Below are 19,865 nucleotides of genomic sequence, written 5' to 3' on the forward strand. Positions count from 1 at the left end.
TCTGGCGGTACCCTAATTAAAATGCGCGACGTCGTTAAAGCGATGTTTTCGGATTCATATGAACATCGTCTGCAACGTACGGTCCTATATAGCAAAGCCTTAGTACTATCTTCCACTTTCGGAACTTGACCTTCTGTTTGCATTCGACAGATTTCGCAGTCATTTATTAGAGTACAGGTTACTCTATATCTACTCGGTTAATTACACGTAAAGCTGCTGAGCAAGCTATAGATCCATAAACATAAAGCTTGTTAACCTTCCTTAGACACCATTATCCGAACTCTTAATTACTTTCAAGTTACATGTTGAACTTTCAAGCTGCATGTTGAACTTTCAAGTTGCTACAGATATTAATGATACTTTATTGAGAATGAAATTCGGTTTATAAACGTAGTGTCTGGTGGTTCAGCAAGAAAGTTCGGCGGAACTAAATTTGAACCAAATATGAAATTCCAAGTTCGTTCCTTAAGAGAAATTCGAACTTTTAGTTGCCTTGGTCATAACATAGCAGCGAAAACCATTTTGAGACGATCTTACCCGTTAGAAGGTTAATCAAATTAGCTACACACTTAATTTTTTTCGCCGAAATCGGCAAAAAAAATGCCGAGAATTGGACAGCTGAGCTCTCGGTAACCTTCTCGGCAAAAGTTACGTTTACTGATCACTCGGTAAACGCAAATGATATTGAATTGTCAAAATATACTAAGAACTTCGGCAAAATATGCTGACTCATTCGGTAGTTTTTTGACGAGATCTGGTAAAACATGCCGACACACTCGGTAGCTTTTTACCGAGATCCGTTGTATTTTTAAATTGAGTTTGCCGATTTTGTCAGTTAATTTTGCTGAATGATCAGTATTATTTACTGCCGATATTCGGAAAAAACTAAAACCACTTTTTTGAAAATAGCAAAAAACCTCAACGCATGTAATAATAACGGAATAAATATTATCGCTTAGCCGCTAACCTCGAACGATGCGACCGATGTCTTCGACGCCAGCTCCGGATCGGTGTCCTCTCGCGGTTTCATTCGATTCATTTGCGAGTGCAGGTCGGCCTGCCGCATGGCATCCGTTTCCGACAGGATGTCGAACCCGTTCAACCGGACCGGCTTGATAACGAACTTTTTCGCCCGAATATCCGAGATGGTACGAAGCAGGGTATCGAAACAGCGCGGCATTATGCCGCGGTACTGAATAACCCCGGTCATGGTATACATTTTCCCATTGTCTGTTACTCCATAGGTGAAGACTTCATACGGATCAGCGCTTCAATCAACGGTTGAGCCACCGTCGGGTACAGTTCGTGCTGCGTTGCGCCCGATTCGAATGCGTGCCGGAACAGGTACATATTAGGGTGGGTGCAAGGGGTCGGATACTCAGCACATAGTGCCCCGGCACTGCAGAGATATCAAGCGGCACTCCTCTAAAGCCTTATAAAAATAACATTTATAGGGCTTTACACACCTCCGGTTCAATTTTACATATGAAATGGGAGCACTGCCAGTTGTCAAAATCATCTCGCACGGTTGCCAGATCTATCAGATTTTAACGAATTTAACAAATCTTGCAGTTCGGCACTTTCGGTACAGCACCGGCACAGTTCGGCTCGTTTCAAGTCGCCTAACATAAAAACGGCTGTGCCGAGTGACCGACCCCTTGGGTGGGTGTGAAATCTTATAGTTGATCACAATTTCGGGCGATGTTAAGACAACCATATTGTGAGCGGCCTCCCGCGGACGGGAAAGATCAGATTCGCATGGTAATGGAAATAGATCAGATTCACACGGTGCTGGTTTTCAAATATTCTGAAAAAAGTCTATTACAATAAGTACAAAAAAACTTAATAATATACTTCCAAATCTCTTACGCACCTTCACACGACGAAAACGAAATCGCTAGCGAAATGCCACACAAAAATATTGAAATGCGCTGACTGACGAAGTGACGAACGAGAAAAACGTTTGACATTTCTCGCTGTCATGTTGCCGCCAAAAAAACTGGTGGAACAAAAAAATATCCCATGCATTTGCCGATTTATGGCAAAGCAAGATGCTGTTTTACCGAGATATGGTATTTGATATTGCTGATTTCGGTAAAATAAAGTAAACCGCAATATTCGTCACATTTTATTAACGATTATCGGCATTTTGAAAATAATTACTGAAGTACGTGAAACCAAATTGCCGAGATGATGTAAAATGTTATTTTTTAACGAGATATCGTTAAAAATAATTTTTACTGTTGAATTCGGCATGAAATTTTACCGAGAGCAAAAATCAAAATTAAGTGTGTAGAGCATTTTTCCGGCAGAGCTTAGAGCTGCGTCGTCGAGTGTAACAGCGTTGCACTATGCATTGAAACGTTTTCACATAGTTTTTACTTATCAGTATACTTGATAAACGTGTTTGTTAGGGTAAGACGGGGTAAGAAGGCCCGGCGGGGTAAGACGGACCACATCGTTTTCGAATAGAAATCCTTAAAATTTTTGTAATTATGCTACCGTACCTTCTTTGTTAACGTGTTTGAATACTTTTGAAACACCCTATGCCGCTCGGCCACACGAAACGTCAAAATTAGAATCAAAACAAATATTTCGCTCGTCGTGACTTTGCGTGATCTAATTTTAGCACCAACAAATTTAAGGGATTTTTGCAAAATAACGCAGTATTTCGCCGTTTGTCCGTATCGCTGACGTTTGTGAAACGATTCCTGTTCTATGTGTGTCGAAAAAGGTATGTAAAATAGTACGGCTTTGGTGAAAAATGCAAAATGGTAAAAATTGTTAGCTAGGGGTAAGACGGGCCATTTTTCACGGGGTAAAAGGGCCATACGTTGTAGTGCTAATAACGCTCGAATATTTTCCTGTGTGATGCTTGTTTTTGTTTGCGCAGATGCCTCGAAAGTATATTAGAACAACATCGCGAATGAAGTGGACGGTGGACCAGATAAATCAAGCCAAATTAGCCATAAATAAAGGTATGTCCATCAGGACAGCATCGACCACATTCGGAATTCCTAGAACAACCCTTCGACGGCAGATAAAAGGACGTAACGATACGCCAACCATGAGGCTTGGATCCAAAGTCCCGGTTTTTAATGCTGTTCAGGAAAAGGAACTTGTTCAGCATTTGCTGCAACTGGAGGAGCGGTTCTATGGACTCAGTATGCGTGACGTCAAAGAACTGGCATTTGAGTTGGCTGAGCGGAACAACTTACCTCATCCTTTTAATAAGGCCTTGCGAATGGCGGGTCAGGACTGGTTAAATGGATTTTTACTGCGCAATCCGAAGATTTCGTTCCGGAAGCCCGAAGCCACATCAGCTGCCAGAGCGCGTGGCTTCAACAAACCATCTGTTACAAAATATTTCGATCTCTTGAAAGCCATCATGCAACATACACGGTTTGAACCGACAAGAATATACAATGCCGATAAAACAGCGGTCTGTACTTGCTTCCCTTATAATCAAAAGTTTTAGTGGCCCACGTTCAAATTTTCTTTAAGGTACCACCTAAGAAGAGGAGAATCGCGGCCCTGAAGGGAAAAAACCAGGTTGGATCAATAACATCTGCGGAAAGAGGTGAAACAATCACAGCGGTTCTGTGTATGTCAGCAGCCGGACATCATCTTCCTCCATTCCTGATTTTTCCGAGGGTACGCATGCATGAAGCGCTGAAGAAAGGAGCCCCCGTGGGAACAGAGTTTTCGTGTAATCCCAGCGGTTACATGACAGTCGAGCTTTTCAATATTTGGTTTGACCATTTTTTGAAGTATACTCGTCCGTCGGAGGACTCTCCTGTGCTATTAATAATAGATGGGCATTCTTCGCACACGAAGAATTTGATGTTCTCTGAAAAGGCTCGGGCAAACCACGTGACTGTTGTAGTGTTGCCACCACACTGCAGCCATAAACTGCAACCTTTAGATGTTGCATTTATGGCTCCTTTCAAAAAATTTTATGCTGATGCGGTTGAGAAGTTTATGTGGAACAACCCTGGACGCACTGTTGGGCAATACGACATTGCCGAACTGTTGTGTCAGGCTTTCACCAAAGCGTCTACAACAGAAACTGCCAGAAGCGGATTTTATAAGACTGGAATTGTTCCATTTGATCCGAAAATTTTTGGTGACGAGGAATATGCACCGTCACATGTTACCGATCAGGATGTCGACTTAGGGCCCAAGAGTACACCCGAACCAATAATTATCCCTGAGCCGAAGATTATTCCGTCTGACCCTCAGCCTTCCACGTCAAAGCAAGCCAACAAGAATTCAATGGAATCACAGTTCGATAATTGCAGTTGCAGTTCACTTGATGGGTCGTTTAAAGTGTCGCCTTCCTGTGTCAAACCACTACCTAAACTGAAAGGTCCTCGTATCTCGAAGAGAAAGCGTGTGGCTGAGAAATCATCTGAAATAACTTCTGATGAGTACATGGCAGATTTGAAAAAAGCTAGAGCATCAAAAGAGATCCAAAATATTAAGAAAGCCCGCAAACCCAGGTCAAGGAAATCTAAAGGTTTGAAGACATCACCGATCGAAGAAGACACACTCTGTGACAAATGTGGCGAAGTTTTTTCAGATTCCAATGATGGGACTGGATGGATGTCCTGCTTCGAGTGCGGAAAATGGTTCCATGATTTTTGCTTCGAGTCGAATGAAGCAAAATGTTACGAATGTTCGTAATATAATTTTTCGTTATTCTTCTATCAGTATTCTTTGTTATTATGAAGTGCATTACCCATGCATATTCTTTTTTAAATAATTTCATAATTTCATATAATAATTTCAAAATAAGAGTTAAATAACATTTACCTTTGTTACCGAAATAAACCATATAAAACTGTTAGCTAAATTATTTTTTCTTTTGTAAAGCTAATTTTATGCTATTTTATGAAAAATCTTTAAAAAACTTGTTCCAGGTGAGTAAATACTATTAAAGTTATTTTTGCAACTCTAAAAACGCATAAAAATTGCCACGATTCGTCTAACTCTATCATGGTCCGTCTTACCCCTTTGATGGTCCTTCTTACCCCGCCTGAAAATTAATGAGTGATATTTAGACGGTTCAAAAATTGACGAAAAATCATGGAAAAATACACAAAACAAATAATTGTATAATTTATTATGGTAGGTAAATAAATGCTTATTAAAGTGTGTTACAAGAAAAAGCGAACTTTCGTATGCATTTTGAGCTAGCAATTTAATTGCTTAGGGGGGCCGTCTTACCCCGTCTTCCCCTACTTTGATTTTGATGTTGGCCTTCTTGTTTCGATGTTTGTGTTGAATTGTACCTTCCAAAAGCATTGGCCCAAACAGCTTTCGACACAATTGTTGACATTTACTTATGCGCTGCGAATAACGCTAACGCATTTGTATTCAAGTCAAAAGCTTTTGTTAAAAATTGTGCGTGTATTTAATTGTGGCTGGTTTCTATAGTTTTCATTCATATGTTTCTTGAGATCAAGACTAATGTGACAAAAATGCGGATTTCAGTCACTAAAAAATCATCAATTATAAGTAGATATTTGCCGAAAAAAAGTACAGGTAGATGTTTGGATTGTGACGCTTATCCTGCTTGTGTGTAAACCCTTGCATACGATTTAAAAACATAAAAGGAGTAACATAAGTGTGATAATCTGAAACCTGAAATAATAGCTACATTTAATGAATAGTTTTAATTGCCCTTTTAGGTGTGAAACGAAAAAACCCCTTCTGTTTCTATATGCACCAAGCAGGATAATCCCCCAGTCACTTCTTAGTTGTTCTGAAGTAGGTCTCTAGCGCACCAGACAATAGATCCCCGCAGACATTAGTATCTCCATCCATCTACCTAGTTGTGCCAACTGGATAATCCTTTTAGTTTCCTATTCTCTATGTAGCTTTCAATAGATACCACTGAATGAATCAATCCTATACCTACCTGTCGATTTGTCAAGCAATTTGCAGCGCCTTTTCCCCAACCTATACCGTGCCTCCTTTTTGCATGTATAATTGCAGCTCAATGGTTCTGTGAAGCCCATTCCACCACCGCGCGATCATCTGCGGATAGAGAAGGACGGCCGCTTGACGAATCGCGCTCCTGTTCCCGCACCGCAAGTGCCGGACCGCAAAGCAGTGCCAACGACTCCACAGCAACAGCAGCACATCGGCCAGGTTGTAGAACCGACGCCGGATCAGCTGGATAGCATCAAAAAGTTTCAGGTCAGTAGAACTTAATGTACTTTATGGTCTAGCATGCAATAGCAGAATGTGTAGACTGAGCAGTGTGGATTGTGCGAGATTCCAAAAAGGATTATCTTTACTTTGTCATTCATTCAATGCATCATCAATACGGCTGAAGGTGCCCGGTCATTGTGCTTTAAAAATCTGTGCCGTTTCTATACCGTACCAATGCAATGCTGGGACACCGTAAATCGTTTTCCTTTCTAATTTCTATTTATAGGTTTTGTTGTCTCTGTAGTTCGAACCAAACATGCCAAACAAAAAGTGCATAAATTTTATCGCTTATTTCAGATTTCAACACTTTATTTTACTCCAATAGTTGGACATGTAGATGAATCTTTTATTGCATGCTATATATTCCCGCCCATTGGGACTGAAAAAAAAACATTGAAATTCAAACGACGGTAACTCTTCAGCAGTCAATTCAAGATACCACCAAACTGTTTTTAATACTGATAAATAATTCATCATTTTTCAACTAAAAATTCATTGCGGCGATTTATCTTTCGTTACAGTACACGAGGGTCGGCATTGTTCTATGGAATAATTCCATAGTGTTTATGTCACTCAAGTTTGCATTAGGCAATGAATACATTTATTTTTCGGCTTTTTTAGATCCTATTACTTTGAACGGCGTGCTGTTACGTTACACACCAAAAAATGTCGAATCGCTTCTTAGATTAGCCTAATTGAATTATGCAATTTGACTAATAAGATGCATATGTGCCATGGCCGTGCCTTTATCCATTACAACATTGCAAATTGGCATTTTTCTGCATACTATTTGCATAAATAGACCGATCCTTGGGGTAGAGGCGCTGAATGGAAGATAACCATACGCTTCCAGAATTTCCGTACGGAGATGGACATCATAATGGCCATGTGCTAGCCATCACAACACCACTTTTAGCGGTTTCTAAAGGTATCATTCTTTTACCAAGGTTTGGGTGTCTGCTGATTGTGGTCTATCAAAACTATCTATAATTAGCAAATTACATGACGGTATCACAGCCAAACGGACATAACCTAACAGAAGATATTGTCACGTATATTTTGCGTGCACAATAACACCATCTGATTAACATTATTACATATTGTAATAGAAGTATTCCTTTGAACAAACAAGTATTTTGGCAACAGCTTTTCCGGTTGGCGCCATCATACCATATCGTACGCCAGTGTACGAAAAACGGAACTAGGTATAGTCAATTTTACATTACATCATTTAATTCGTGTAATTTTATATAACGTGTTTTAGTGTTAAGTACCCAGCTAGCATTTTCATATGTATAAAAAAGGTAAAAATCAGCATTACGTACAGATATACATGCTAAATAAATCGTATTTCTTGCGCAAAATTGGCATATCCGTACTATTTTGGAGGCGATATACGTGATTATGAAATATTTTTGAGCGTTACGACTATATAAGTATTTATATACAATAATATCCGAGTAAGCGCGAGTACTACTGCGTACTACTCTACGATTTTGTGCTGAAAATCGTATGTATGTCAGCCATTACCATTATATACAACAGAAAATCAACTAGATCCCACTTTATCTAGCTTTATTTACGATTTCGAGTTTGTTAGGAGATATTTACGATAGTTTTCGTACATTGATATACGAGTTGGTGCTAGCTGGGTAATGTGTTTTAGCGAAGCAAAATATCAAATCTTTGCATACCTACTAATTATTTGCTCAGTGGTGAATACCGTACTTGATGAAACTTGGCATTGTACAATACTGTGACATTTTCGCTCTGCTGCATATGCTGGCAATCTTTGTACACTGGTACCATTGGGTTTCCGTAAATCTCTGCTACTGTGAAAGTATCTAGAGCAACGTACTTCACAGTAATTGACACAGAGCACTAGTCTTAGACTAGAGTATTCTGGAAAAACTTGTATTAAATACGTAGGCATTGGAGTGCCGAAGTGAGTTGCAACATTCTAGTGAAGCTGGTTCGACTGATACTTTTCGTGAAAGCCAAACTCGCTGGCTCGATTTTGCGAGAGCAGCTTGATAGACTCCAAAAAAGTTTTCAACGTTCTATGTGATAAAATCTTCCAGTTGCGCCCTCCAGAAATTGTTTTCCAAACGCATCAAAGAACCTACACTCTACCAGCAAATAAGCAGAATTAAGCTAAAGCTTCAGGTTAAAACTGCTCAAAATGTCCTTAAAGTGTACAAACTTAAATTTTGTGTAGAAAATTTAAGTAAATTTGCTACTTGCTACCAATAATTGAATTACTCTGTGGTCTAATTCCTACACAAGCGTTGAAGTTTTAACAAACGCGCCGGCTTGAGCATCTCTTTCGAACTCTCGCTCTTATTTTTTCATGCTCGTCGTAGGTTTTTGCGAGTGTGTATTTAGCTGTCAGCCATGGATGTCGTTCTCATTCGTTATTGCAGCCAGAGCAGCTGATACCGATTGCTCGCGAGGACCCTCACTCTCAATCGCGTGGGTAAGAAAGGACGTAAGATGAAGAAGAAAAAAAACAATGCAAAATCTGTATCTATGAGGGAACCAAAATATCATTGTTTATACCCAGAAATAAACTGGTTATTCTCTGCCTACAAAACAAACATACGTAGCAACCAGAATGTATCACGACAGCAAAATAAAGAGATCGCGAGTATAAGCTGGATAAATTTCTTGTTTTGGTTTCTTGTATATGTGATTGTCGCAAGTCGGCTGATTAAAGACAATACTTTATCAGTAACTTTCTCCTCCCGGTTAACCTCGAGGTAAGACGCTGGTCTAATAAGCCAGACGTCGTATGTTCGAATCTCGGCTGGGAGAGGCTGTTAGAGTCAATAGGATCGTAGCACTGACCCCGCACTGTCCTGTATTCTAACTGCTGGTTGCGAAGTCTGTCGTATAAAAACAGAAGGTCAAATTTCGATAACGGAATTAGCACCCAGGCTTTACTTTGCTTATCAGGAACTTGAACAAACGGGGGGCTCCGTAGCCGCAAGGTTACCGAATCTGTTTTGACAAGCGAGTGGTCGTGGGTTCTAATCTTAGTAGAATCAAGCCATCGAAGGTCAAGTTCTCAGGCCCCCCCACATCATTTACTTTTCCTTCATGCTGAATTCTAAATTTACCCACTCTTGACAGTGCAAAAGTCCTTCCTATAGTTAAGTGTACTGATCAGAGGAACGAATAAGTCCTCGGACGGCTATAATATGGGATAGTACTGGCAGTGAGGAATAAGTGGGTAAAGTATATCAAGCTTTGAAGGAAGCCCCGCAATACACACAAGCACGCATAAAATTTAATAAGCATATCGCTCATTCAATAGCGATTATAGCAAAAAGAAATGCAGTGCAGGTCATACAGCAAACACCCGGGCGATATCACAATAGATCAACAATACTGGTCGCAGTGATGAGTTCACACAGGAAAAAACACTTGAACAAAAGCGACAGACAGCAAAAAAATTAAGGAAATGACTAGCTTGCTTTGACCCGAAGTCTGACGTACAATGCTTACCATAGGTAAGTTACCAATATTACCTACCAAACATTGCCACTGCCGAGACAATGTGACATGATTAGTTTTGCTTTTTTTGCGCACAATCCGTATTTCATACAACAGTGTTTCTCTTCCGCAACAACAGCATGATTGTCATGGAACATCTGTATCTATGATAAACAGCTACGATATCTTATTGTTGTCCTTACTTTCATGCAATGGTGACAAACTTCCATCACATTTTGTCCCAACATTTACAATTTACAACAAGTACAATATCATTATCTGTTGTGCGTTCTTGATTTTTGATTCCCTGGTATCTATACAATCTAGTATGCCTCACGGGTTGTTGTTGGTTGTTCACGAGTTGCTGGCCTCGTGAGAGAGCTGTGCAGAAAGACGCTACGAGGATATGCATTTGCTAGTGTATAAGCAGCACAATGTATCCACACTGCACCGGAGGTTGCTTGTCGTGCGCTTGCTTCAATGGTGTAAACGTTAATGCTATGGTTTTCATACTCGCACGCGTTTGAGTGGGTATCATTTGCTTCTCACTTGATTTGCAACATTGGTTGGTCGTACAATCTACGACATAATCCGGCGATTTTGGGCCAACTTAATTCATTCTGAAAATACATTGAAGTCGCTTTTTACGCGGTTTGTTTTTACGCAAATTTTGGATTTTACACTGTTTTTTATGCGTTTTTGTTTTTCGTGGAACGTATTCTTCGTGTAAATAGTGACTTGAGTGTAGTATGTGCAGGGTCGATGTGCAGTGGTAAAAAGTGTACAAAGAATTTTCAATAGGGATGGCGCCCATAAAGAAAAGAAAAACAAGAAGCCAGAGGGGACCTGTCCTAGCAAAGAACCTTTACCAGATCAGTATACATAAGGTCGAGTTTTATATTAGTGATGGTAGCGACATTATGTTTTAGCTTGCTACTTATAGTTCGAGGGAATTTTCGTTACACACACAAAAACCTTTCCGTTACACACTTCTCGTTCATTGCCTGTTAATCTGTTCTCTGTGGTTTTACTTCAATATTTGACAGCAGCTGCAAACGTAGCTTGAGAAAATTTGTTCCATGTCGCATATAAGCAGTAAAGAACGTTCATAAATATCCTGAAATTCAGTACTCTTAAAGCAAAGCCATGGGTATAAACGTCCTTATGAACTTGACCATTCTTTATCGACATACTTCGAGGCCGGTTATTAGAGTACAGGAATATCCTATTGACTGTATAAGCAGCGTCACCCAGTCGAGACTCGAGCATACGACGACTGGCTTGTTAGGGCAGCATCGTATCCCTGAGCTAATTGGGCGACAAGTACTCTTATGCTATACAATAAATGAAAGATGAGCAGCTTTAATACTTCCGTCGCGCAGCCTCAAATACAAGCACGTTTCCGTGCTGCTTCAGCTGACAGCACCTGACCTCGTCAAAAGTGCAATGATGAAAGAGGACGATTCTCCTCATGTCTTGCACACCACGTTAAGAATTAATAAAAGTGGTTGCTGTAGCTACAATATATTCGTTGTGTTAGTTAGTAATGTATAAACCATTCAGTCTATATAATATATGAAAATGGCCGAGAACCGCTAGCAACAGCACTTCATTACACAATTTCTAGGATTTGGGAGGAGGAGAAACTACCTACGGTGTGGGTGGAAGGTGGGGTCTGTGCCAACTGCAAAAAGAGCGACCGGCTAGATTGCTGTATTTACCGCGGCATCACGTTGGTCAACGCCGCCTACAAGGTGCTCTCCCAGATTTTGTTGCGTCGTCTATACCCAATAGCAACAGAATTCGTAGGGTAGATCCAAGCGGGCTTTATGGGGGCCTGTGCTACTATGGATCAAATTTGTACTCTCCGACAAATCCTCCAGAAGTGTCAAGAGTGCAGCGTGTCCACGCATCATATTTTCGTGGATTTCAGAGCAGCATACGATACAGTTGAACGCGAACAGCTATGGCAGATAATGCACGAGTACGGTTTTCCGTACAAACTGACGCGGCTTATCAAAGCTACTCTGAAGCGAGTGATGTGCTTCGTGTGCGTTTCGGGGACTCTCGAGTCCTTTCGAATTGCGCACAGGGTTGCCAGACTAAAAACGGAGGCTAGCAGAATAGGGTTACAAATCAATGCGTCTAAAACCAAATATATGGTAGGAAGAGGCTCCATAGAAAGCAACGCTTGCCTCCCATGGACAGTGACTATTGACGGCGATGAACTGGAAGTGGTTGATGTGTTCATATGTTCAGGATCTCTGGTCATCGTGGACTGTAATACGAGTAAGGACATCCAACGTCGCATTCATCCAACGTCGGTTTGAGACAGTAACTTTGCTTACGGAAGGCATACGTGATGCACTTGCCGTATTTGAACGAAAGGTGTTGCGGACTATTTATGGCGGAGTACAAACGGAAAGCGGAGAGTGGCGTACGCTTATGAACCACGAGCTACAGGCACTGCTTGGAGAGATTCCCACCGTATACCTGGCGAAAGTTGAGAGACTACGGTGGGCCGGCAACGTCGCAAGGATGCCGGATGACTGTGCATTGAAATTCATTTTCTTCAAGAGCCCCACCAGCACCAGGAATAAAGGGACCCAACATGCTAGATGGCTCGACCAGATTGAAGCCGACTTGTATGTGTCGAGACGCGCAACAAATTGGCGACTATTAACCCTAGGCCGAGTACAATGGAGAGCAATTCTTGATACGGCAAGAGCCACCCTGGCTCTCGACTGTAAAGGCAAGGCACCCAATTATATTTATGCCACATCCTACCGATCTAATTGGAATTTTGTACTTTGTCTGCTTCGTGTGGCAATGTATGTTCCTCGATCGAAACGTCTTGCGGAGAGCAAAAAAGGTCCGATTTCCAGCTAGAATGCGTCGTTAGATCTCTTACTCATATTGTTGCTTCATACCTCATCGACCACTTCGGCCGCCTGATCACCCTGTTCTACAAATTCTCTAACTATTTGGGATAGACAACGTAACAAGATTTGGGAGAGCACCTTGTAGGCGTGATGACCAGCATAATGCCTCGGCCTAGTCACCTTTTTTGTCGATAAGGTACGCCACTTCTTCCATCCTTTCCTTCGGTAATTTCTCCTCTTCCAAAATCCTGGAAATTATTCAATACAGTGCCGTTGCTAGTGATTCCTCACCATGTTTGAAGAGTTTTGTCAGATTCTTCTGGTTCTTCAAAATCTCGGGCGTTTTTTTTCCTCCTCAGGATTGTGGTTAACTCATTCCGCGGTCGTCAAAACTTGTCCCAGTTTCCCCTTATGGTGAAGATTAGTGTTTTGTGCTTGTAATAGGTTGCTATTGTGCGCTTTAACGGGTTCGTGACTCAATTATTAAAAAGTTTTAATTGCTGATCACTTGAAACGCTACTATACTAAGTTAATAGTTTTATTGATCTCATGATTTTACGATATGAATTCTATTTATTACTGGAATGAAACAATGATTGAATGCTTTCGTAAAACAATTGTAATTTTTGTGTTGAATTAGAAGATAACTTATTGAAAAGGTTAGTAACCGGTTTCGCTTATGTTTTGTATTATTTAACATATTAATTTACTAACATTCTTACAATTTTTAATTTTCATCTAAAAATACATTCTGATTATAATGTTTATAAAGTAACTATCTCTTTTTAATAGTTATATATATTGACAACTTTGAAAATCTAAGTTTTATTAAGACTTCAATGCCAATGCCAATGCTATTAGCAAATACAAATTTCGATTTCCGATTGTTACAGGGTTCACAACCTGTTTTTAGTTGTAGGACTTTAAAGATTTATTTTTATGTCATTTTTTGCTATGCAAGTCATTACATAACCAAAACGAACCCAAATGGTGAAGAATATAACCATTTCAATTTGATATACATTTTATTACTACATTTATATTAATAAATAATTACCGACAAAGTAATGAAAAGTATCCATCAAATAAAATCAACAATAAAAACCATTGTGAAAAGAGATAAAAAGTAGTACTGAATAATACTTTAAACGAGGCGTTGCTGAAATGTAAAATATTAATTTGATGGCCCATCGCATATAAACTGTTTGTATCTTTTGTGATAAAAACGCCATAATTTTGTATAGAATGTATCATGCATTGAAGTTTGACCTAGGTGTACACTACCATCGATCTGTTCGAGTTACCGAACAGTGGCTGCTCCAGGGAAGAGGCCATGAAAGGGTTAACTCTGATTTGAGCAAATCGCACTAAACGCACCCGCAATTCAAAAACCGTTTCCATAATGTAGACCCTCTCCCAGCAGAAGATATGCATAAACAAAACAAACTCACCTGTGCACGGAAGTAAGGGGGAAACGCACACCAGTGCACTTCTTACCGCACCGGTCTCGTAGCTTATTTTGTTACACATTTTATCATTCATAATTTCATCGGGAGGGTAAATTTATTTTTTCATCGTTGTAATCTATTTCGCTTTTATCCAAAAGTCAACGTAAAAGAGGAATCGAAATTTATTGGTAGATTTGATACAAAAGTTCTAAAGCTTTGAGAAACAACTTCTTTTTAAAGAAATCCATCTTCAAACGATGAGTAATCCACCTTTTATATACATCATCCATCAGTATCGGAGATACCAGAACCATGTAGATGTGTGGGTAACACAATCAAACGATTTACTGAGTTGGACGCGCATACAATGCAGCTCTAGGAGTAAAGTAGAGCCCCAGAGGAGGTGCTCGCGACCTGCCACCCGCCACCTCCACAGCCACGTTTTTCATTCTTTATCACCTATACCAAATGTGATCAGGTGTTGGTTTCCACCCCGCTCTCTGCGGCTGCCAGGCGTATTACTATACGCGTCGAACCGAACGTCAGTACCGACCTACCTGTTTACGTACACCGCGCCAGCCAACCTGGGCTGACCGAGCCAACATTCAACATTCGGTGGACGGCGTGGGGGAGAGAATCATTCAGTTAGCCGCATGCGGTACCGCGGGACCAGAGGCGGGCGCTGAAATATTTCGTTAGAGAACTCACTTATTTACATTTTTATTTCGTTTTCCTACGCCCATAAACGCTATACAGCTAGCCGCATCCATTCCATTCCCATTCCATAGACCAGTCCCAAACCCGATGCCGCTGCCACTATCTTGTTTGGCTGGCCAATTCCAACGGCAGTAGTAAGTCCAGTTTTCAGTTCTCGTCGCGATTGTCGTCTGGCAACTTTTCTTCGCCTTTCATCTGCCAGCCCAGCACACACAATACAACGGCGCGGTTCGGACGCGTGTGTTTGGTGACTTCAGTGTGAGCCACGAGCAGCAAAAGAAGAAAGTGTGCTGACCATTATTGCTGGGCTCTGTTTGCTTTCGATTCCTTCCGGACTGTGCTGCAGCATAGACCTCCAAAGTCGGCAGTCGATCGAGTAAAGTAACACACGTGAAAAAATACTACTTGTAATGTGTGACCAGTGCGGTTCGGTTTACGTTCTTGTTATCAGAGAAAACGAAACATAATTTAATTACCCGTTGTGTGAAGAACCGTAAAATCAATTCATCCTCCCACCTCAGCTGGAATATGAAACCTATTTTACACGGAGTTTAGAATACATGGCCAATGTAATTAAATTAATGATGAGAAAATGAATATTTAAATTATCGATAAACCGTGCGAACTGCTGGAAAAGCCTCGGTTGATTCAAATCAGTGTTGTGTTTTTGTCTGACGCTTGTGTGCTACATTTCTGCATTAAGTGATAGCAGGAATGTATTGATGCTTCATCGTTCTTCGTAATATCGCACAATAATTGAATTACGTGCAATGATAAACTGCAATGTGACTCGTGTATTTATGGATCATTGATGGCTTCGACAAGGGTACAGCGGAAATATTTACTAACCAGATTCGGCATTGGAGCTTTTGTACGAAAACTGACGTCACCTACCTAGTTCGACATTTACGCCTTACCAATACCTGCGGCCGTGGCTGTCGTATCGCTCTAGAGTGGTCATTTGAGGGGACTTTTTGCAGCAGGTTTAATGTATTCAAATAATCATGTACGACGGTCGTGACCAAGGCAGTCGTAGTATTTTCGAGGATTTTGGCAGGTCTTTTCAGCCGGTTTCTGAGGTTTACCTGCGTGTTCAATATTTTTGCATACGGAAAACCCGGAAACCCCCGGAATCGTATGCACTGGGGATTATAATCTTCATAATTGTCAATCGATTTTTGAGTGGTGCGACTTGGCCTCGTTTCGATTGTATGGCAGCTAGTTAAGGCGTAATAACGAATTGAATTTTGTCTTCTCCGATTCTGTTGGACAATATATAAATATTCATTATGCACCAATCTCAGGTACATCCAAAAACGTATTTCAAAATGTAAACAAACCGACTGGGCGTTGTTCTCTTCTGAATCTCTCACTTTGCTTGTTTACAATTGTAAAAACAACTTTTTGAAAATGTACCCAAGTAATGGGTCCGTACACATTTGTTAACTTACAGTTTTAAAACACAGTTTTATTACAAAACAATTATCACTATGCTGAAGAAAATAAACCAGGGTTTATTTCTAATTCCCGTCGTAGTAAGGAAAGCCACTCTAATTTTCATCATTTCTTAGGTGGATTTAATGAATACTCCAAAAGCTCTGCTGCTGATTTGACTCAAACACACTTACGTTTCGATCCGTGTCCTTTGCATTCACTAAAAAGCGATTAATAAAGCATTTGATTGAAATTACGCAACTGACTTTATTTCTTAAATTCGTCGTACCGTTTTAAAATCAGCCAATCATAATTTTTCATCGTCCGAACTAAAAATCACAATAATGTTTACGAAGCTAGCGCGCATGTATTTGTGTAGGACAGCATGACAAATGTTATTCTACAAAATATCTGTAGGTTATACAAGTTTTCCCAGCTGCAGAATAACAACAATGCGTTGCGTGAGTTATTTTCATTTCATGAATGACGGAAATTGAAATGATTAGTCGACATTTTCTTCTTCGTCGCACGAAAAAACATTCTTCATTGAATACAATGGTGGCTTTGAAAATACGTGGCTCATAGTTACAACGCCTGCTACCATTGAAGCATACAGATTTCTTTTAAAAATCACTACCGTGCATCATAAAGGTTGAAATAGTTATGAATGACCAGCCCACAGATTATTGTATAAAATATGATTATGCGTAGTTTGACATATTTCAATAATCTTACTTTAACTCGCTTGTGGCCTTTAAAAGGGCCATTAGTTACAAATAACATTAAAGCCAAAGCACGTTCATCGCAAATATGACGTGCCATTCGAATGTCCTTCTCTTTTGACATGAATGACAACATGCACGTAAGTAAACGGCGTCTAGTCACTGTCTTTTGCTCCGAGAAGATTTTACTAGTTTACATTCACAGCGTACCGCTTGTTACATCGCAGATAATATGGCACATACGCAGAAATCCGTTTTATTTGTATAAGAGTCCTTATCCTCCACAGGGGTGAGGGGCCGAAAACCGTCATAAAATAAAGTCATGCCTCCAAAACCCCCACATGCCAAATTTGGTACCATTTGCTTGATTTAGTTTGTATTTCATTTGTATGGGATTCCTCCTTCTTAAACCAAATTTGGCAAAAGTCCTAATTCACCATAGAAAAAATTACTGCCTCCAAAAATCCGTACATGCCAAATTTGGATCAATTTGCTCAATTAATCCTCGAGGTATGAGAAAATTTATGTTTCATTTGTATAGGAGCACCCCCTTTTTAAAGACGGATGGGTTTCGGTACACCATAGGAAAAATTCCTGCCTTCTAAAACCCCCATATGCCAAATTTGGTTCCATTTGTTTGATTAATTCTATAGTTATGAGGAAACCTGTAATTCATTTGTATGGGAGCCCCCCCTCTTAGAAGGGAAAGGGGTCTCGGTATACCACAGAAAAAATTCTCACCTCCAAAAACCCTCACGTGCCAAATTTGATTCCATTTGCTTGATTAGTTCTCGAGCTATGAGGAAATTTGTATATTGTTTGTATGAGAGCCCCTCCTCCTAAAGAGACCACCATAGACAAAATTCTTGCCTTCTGAAACCCTTACATGCCAAATTTGGTTCCATTTGCTTGATTAGTTCAATAGTTATGAGAAAATTTATATTTCATTTGTATGGGAGCCCCCCTTCTTAGAAGGGGAAGGAGTATCAGTACACCATAGAAAAAACACTTGGCTTCTGAAACCCTCACATGCCACATTTGGTTCCATTTGCTTGATTAGTTCTCGAGTTTTGAGGAAATTTGTGTTTCATTTGTTTAGGAGCCCCCCCTCTGTTACACCCTCCCTAAAATTGCTCTCTCATCCCGTCCATAAAATTGCTGGTCATTTTATCTATCCAACGACATATAAATTGTTCAGTTTCGATCAGTAGTTTAGTAGTTATTAGCATTTGAAATCTTTCATTCAAACGTTACACTTCTATTTTCGTTTTCACAAAGTAAAAAAGCATTTAAATAGATCTCAGCTCACTTTGATTGATCGCGTAAGTGAGGCAACAAACTAAAATATTAAGGAATAACTAATTTTGCATTGTGCTGATATTTTTAATAATTTGTGTTGGATAGGACGGGAATAGGCAATTACGACGAAGCAGCAACATACCCTATGTTTTGGGAACGCCTTATTAAATCAATGTACAGCCTCTATTAACGCTTCATCAAAACCTTTGAACCTTTCTATTCTTTCTAATAAAACAACATTTATCTTATTTTCAACAACCCATCTTTACGCCTTAAATACAAATACCTTTCATATGAGCAAACATTGATACTAAAACTTAAGCCATTTAGAAACGGGGCAATTCCCAATGCGTATATTTTTTAAACCATTCATTCAATCAAAACACTTTTTAAAGATGAAACAAAGGTAATAAGTTATTACAAATAACATTATATGTATTTCTAGAAAAAAAAACAAGGAATTCTCTAACTGTACACTTGCATACCGTTCATCAACAGGTACTGGTACGCACCTTTTTCAGACACGATCTTGGCCAGATGAACTACCAATTCTTCATTTGACCAACGTCGCTGTTGACGGCTCCTTTCATCTTCAGCTTCCGTTTAATTTTTGCTTAGTAATTCTCTATTGAACGGAACTGGGGACAATTTAGAGGATTTATCCATCTTGGGATGAACTGGACTTCATTGGCATTGTACAATTGTAGCCCATCCTTGCTGTAATGCCAAATGCCTAGAACTGGCCACAACGTAACTGGATTATCATGGGACCTTCAAAAACCTAGGCACTACATTCGGTTTTCGAAACTTAACCTGCTGCTTTTGTTCAGTAGACTTCGCAGCTAGCTGTAAGAGTACTGGACAATTGCGGGCTGTGCTGCGATCCCAACTAAGATCGAATATACGACGACTGGCTTGTTGAAGCATCGTCGTACCTCGTGGTCATGTCGCCGGTCATAGGACTTAATTAACAGTAACTCATGGTGTTAACTAACGTCATGAAAATGCTAGTTTTTTGCCACATGAACAGAAGATCCCCTGCCAAATCATGAATTTATTCGCTAACTTATCCACTTTAACAAATTTGAATCCAGCAGTCAATCCCGGCGTAGTGGTTAGCATTCACGCCTCTCACGCCGAGGACCCGGGTTCAAATCCCAACCCAGCAGAAGTCACGAATGACCTAAGCTGTTAAAGTGACTATAATCAAACAAAAAAAAATTGAATCCGCTAGAAAGCTTTCCGCGAGCAGGAGCCTGTAGAATTTGAGCTCCCGGAATTTGGTTAAAATCCGTTTTTCAATAAGTTTTATGATCAAGCAGGATATATCCATCGCGTTTTGTCAGCACTTGATTGTACAGCTTGCGAGACCGGACTCTGGCCACTGTTTAATGTTTAACGTTTCGGTTGAGTTCACTACTTGCTTGGTGTCACTGGTAGCCGTTCCGGAGACGGATTCACGGCATAGTACAGTGGTCAGTATTCAATTTTTTTCACCAAAGCATAGTTCATGATGTTCATGATGATGTAATAATTTTATGCAAAGGTAGTTAATTGTATAGTTACTATATATATAGTTCGGCGGATAGAAAACCAGGCGAATTGGCATCCCTGATTTATGAAATTAAATTTGAAATTATGGTGAAATG

General features: G+C 40.1%; 1 protein-coding gene across 7 annotated transcripts in view; it reads left to right on the plus strand.

The window, feature by feature from the left end:
* LOC128743752 (protein PALS1) overlaps positions 1 to 19,865 on the plus strand; it is a 92,918-nt gene that overhangs the window by 59,572 nt on the left and 13,481 nt on the right. For 2 of the 7 annotated variants that reach the window (XM_053840407.1, XM_053840408.1), the window contains exon 1: positions 14,753 to 15,330. The exons of 1 other annotated variant lie outside the window; for it this stretch is intronic. Coding sequence is in view for 1 of the 6 variants with exons in the window: in XM_053840413.1 (XP_053696388.1) it covers positions 6,001 to 6,204 (204 nt within the window). In the remaining 5 variants the exon portion in view is untranslated. 4 more of the 7 variants (XM_053840413.1, XM_053840411.1, XM_053840410.1 and 1 more) reach the window with 4 other exon arrangements.

The sequence above is a fragment of the Sabethes cyaneus genome, chromosome 3 (genome assembly GCF_943734655.1).
Source record: "Sabethes cyaneus chromosome 3, idSabCyanKW18_F2, whole genome shotgun sequence".
Taxonomy (NCBI): domain Eukaryota; kingdom Metazoa; phylum Arthropoda; class Insecta; order Diptera; family Culicidae; genus Sabethes; species Sabethes cyaneus.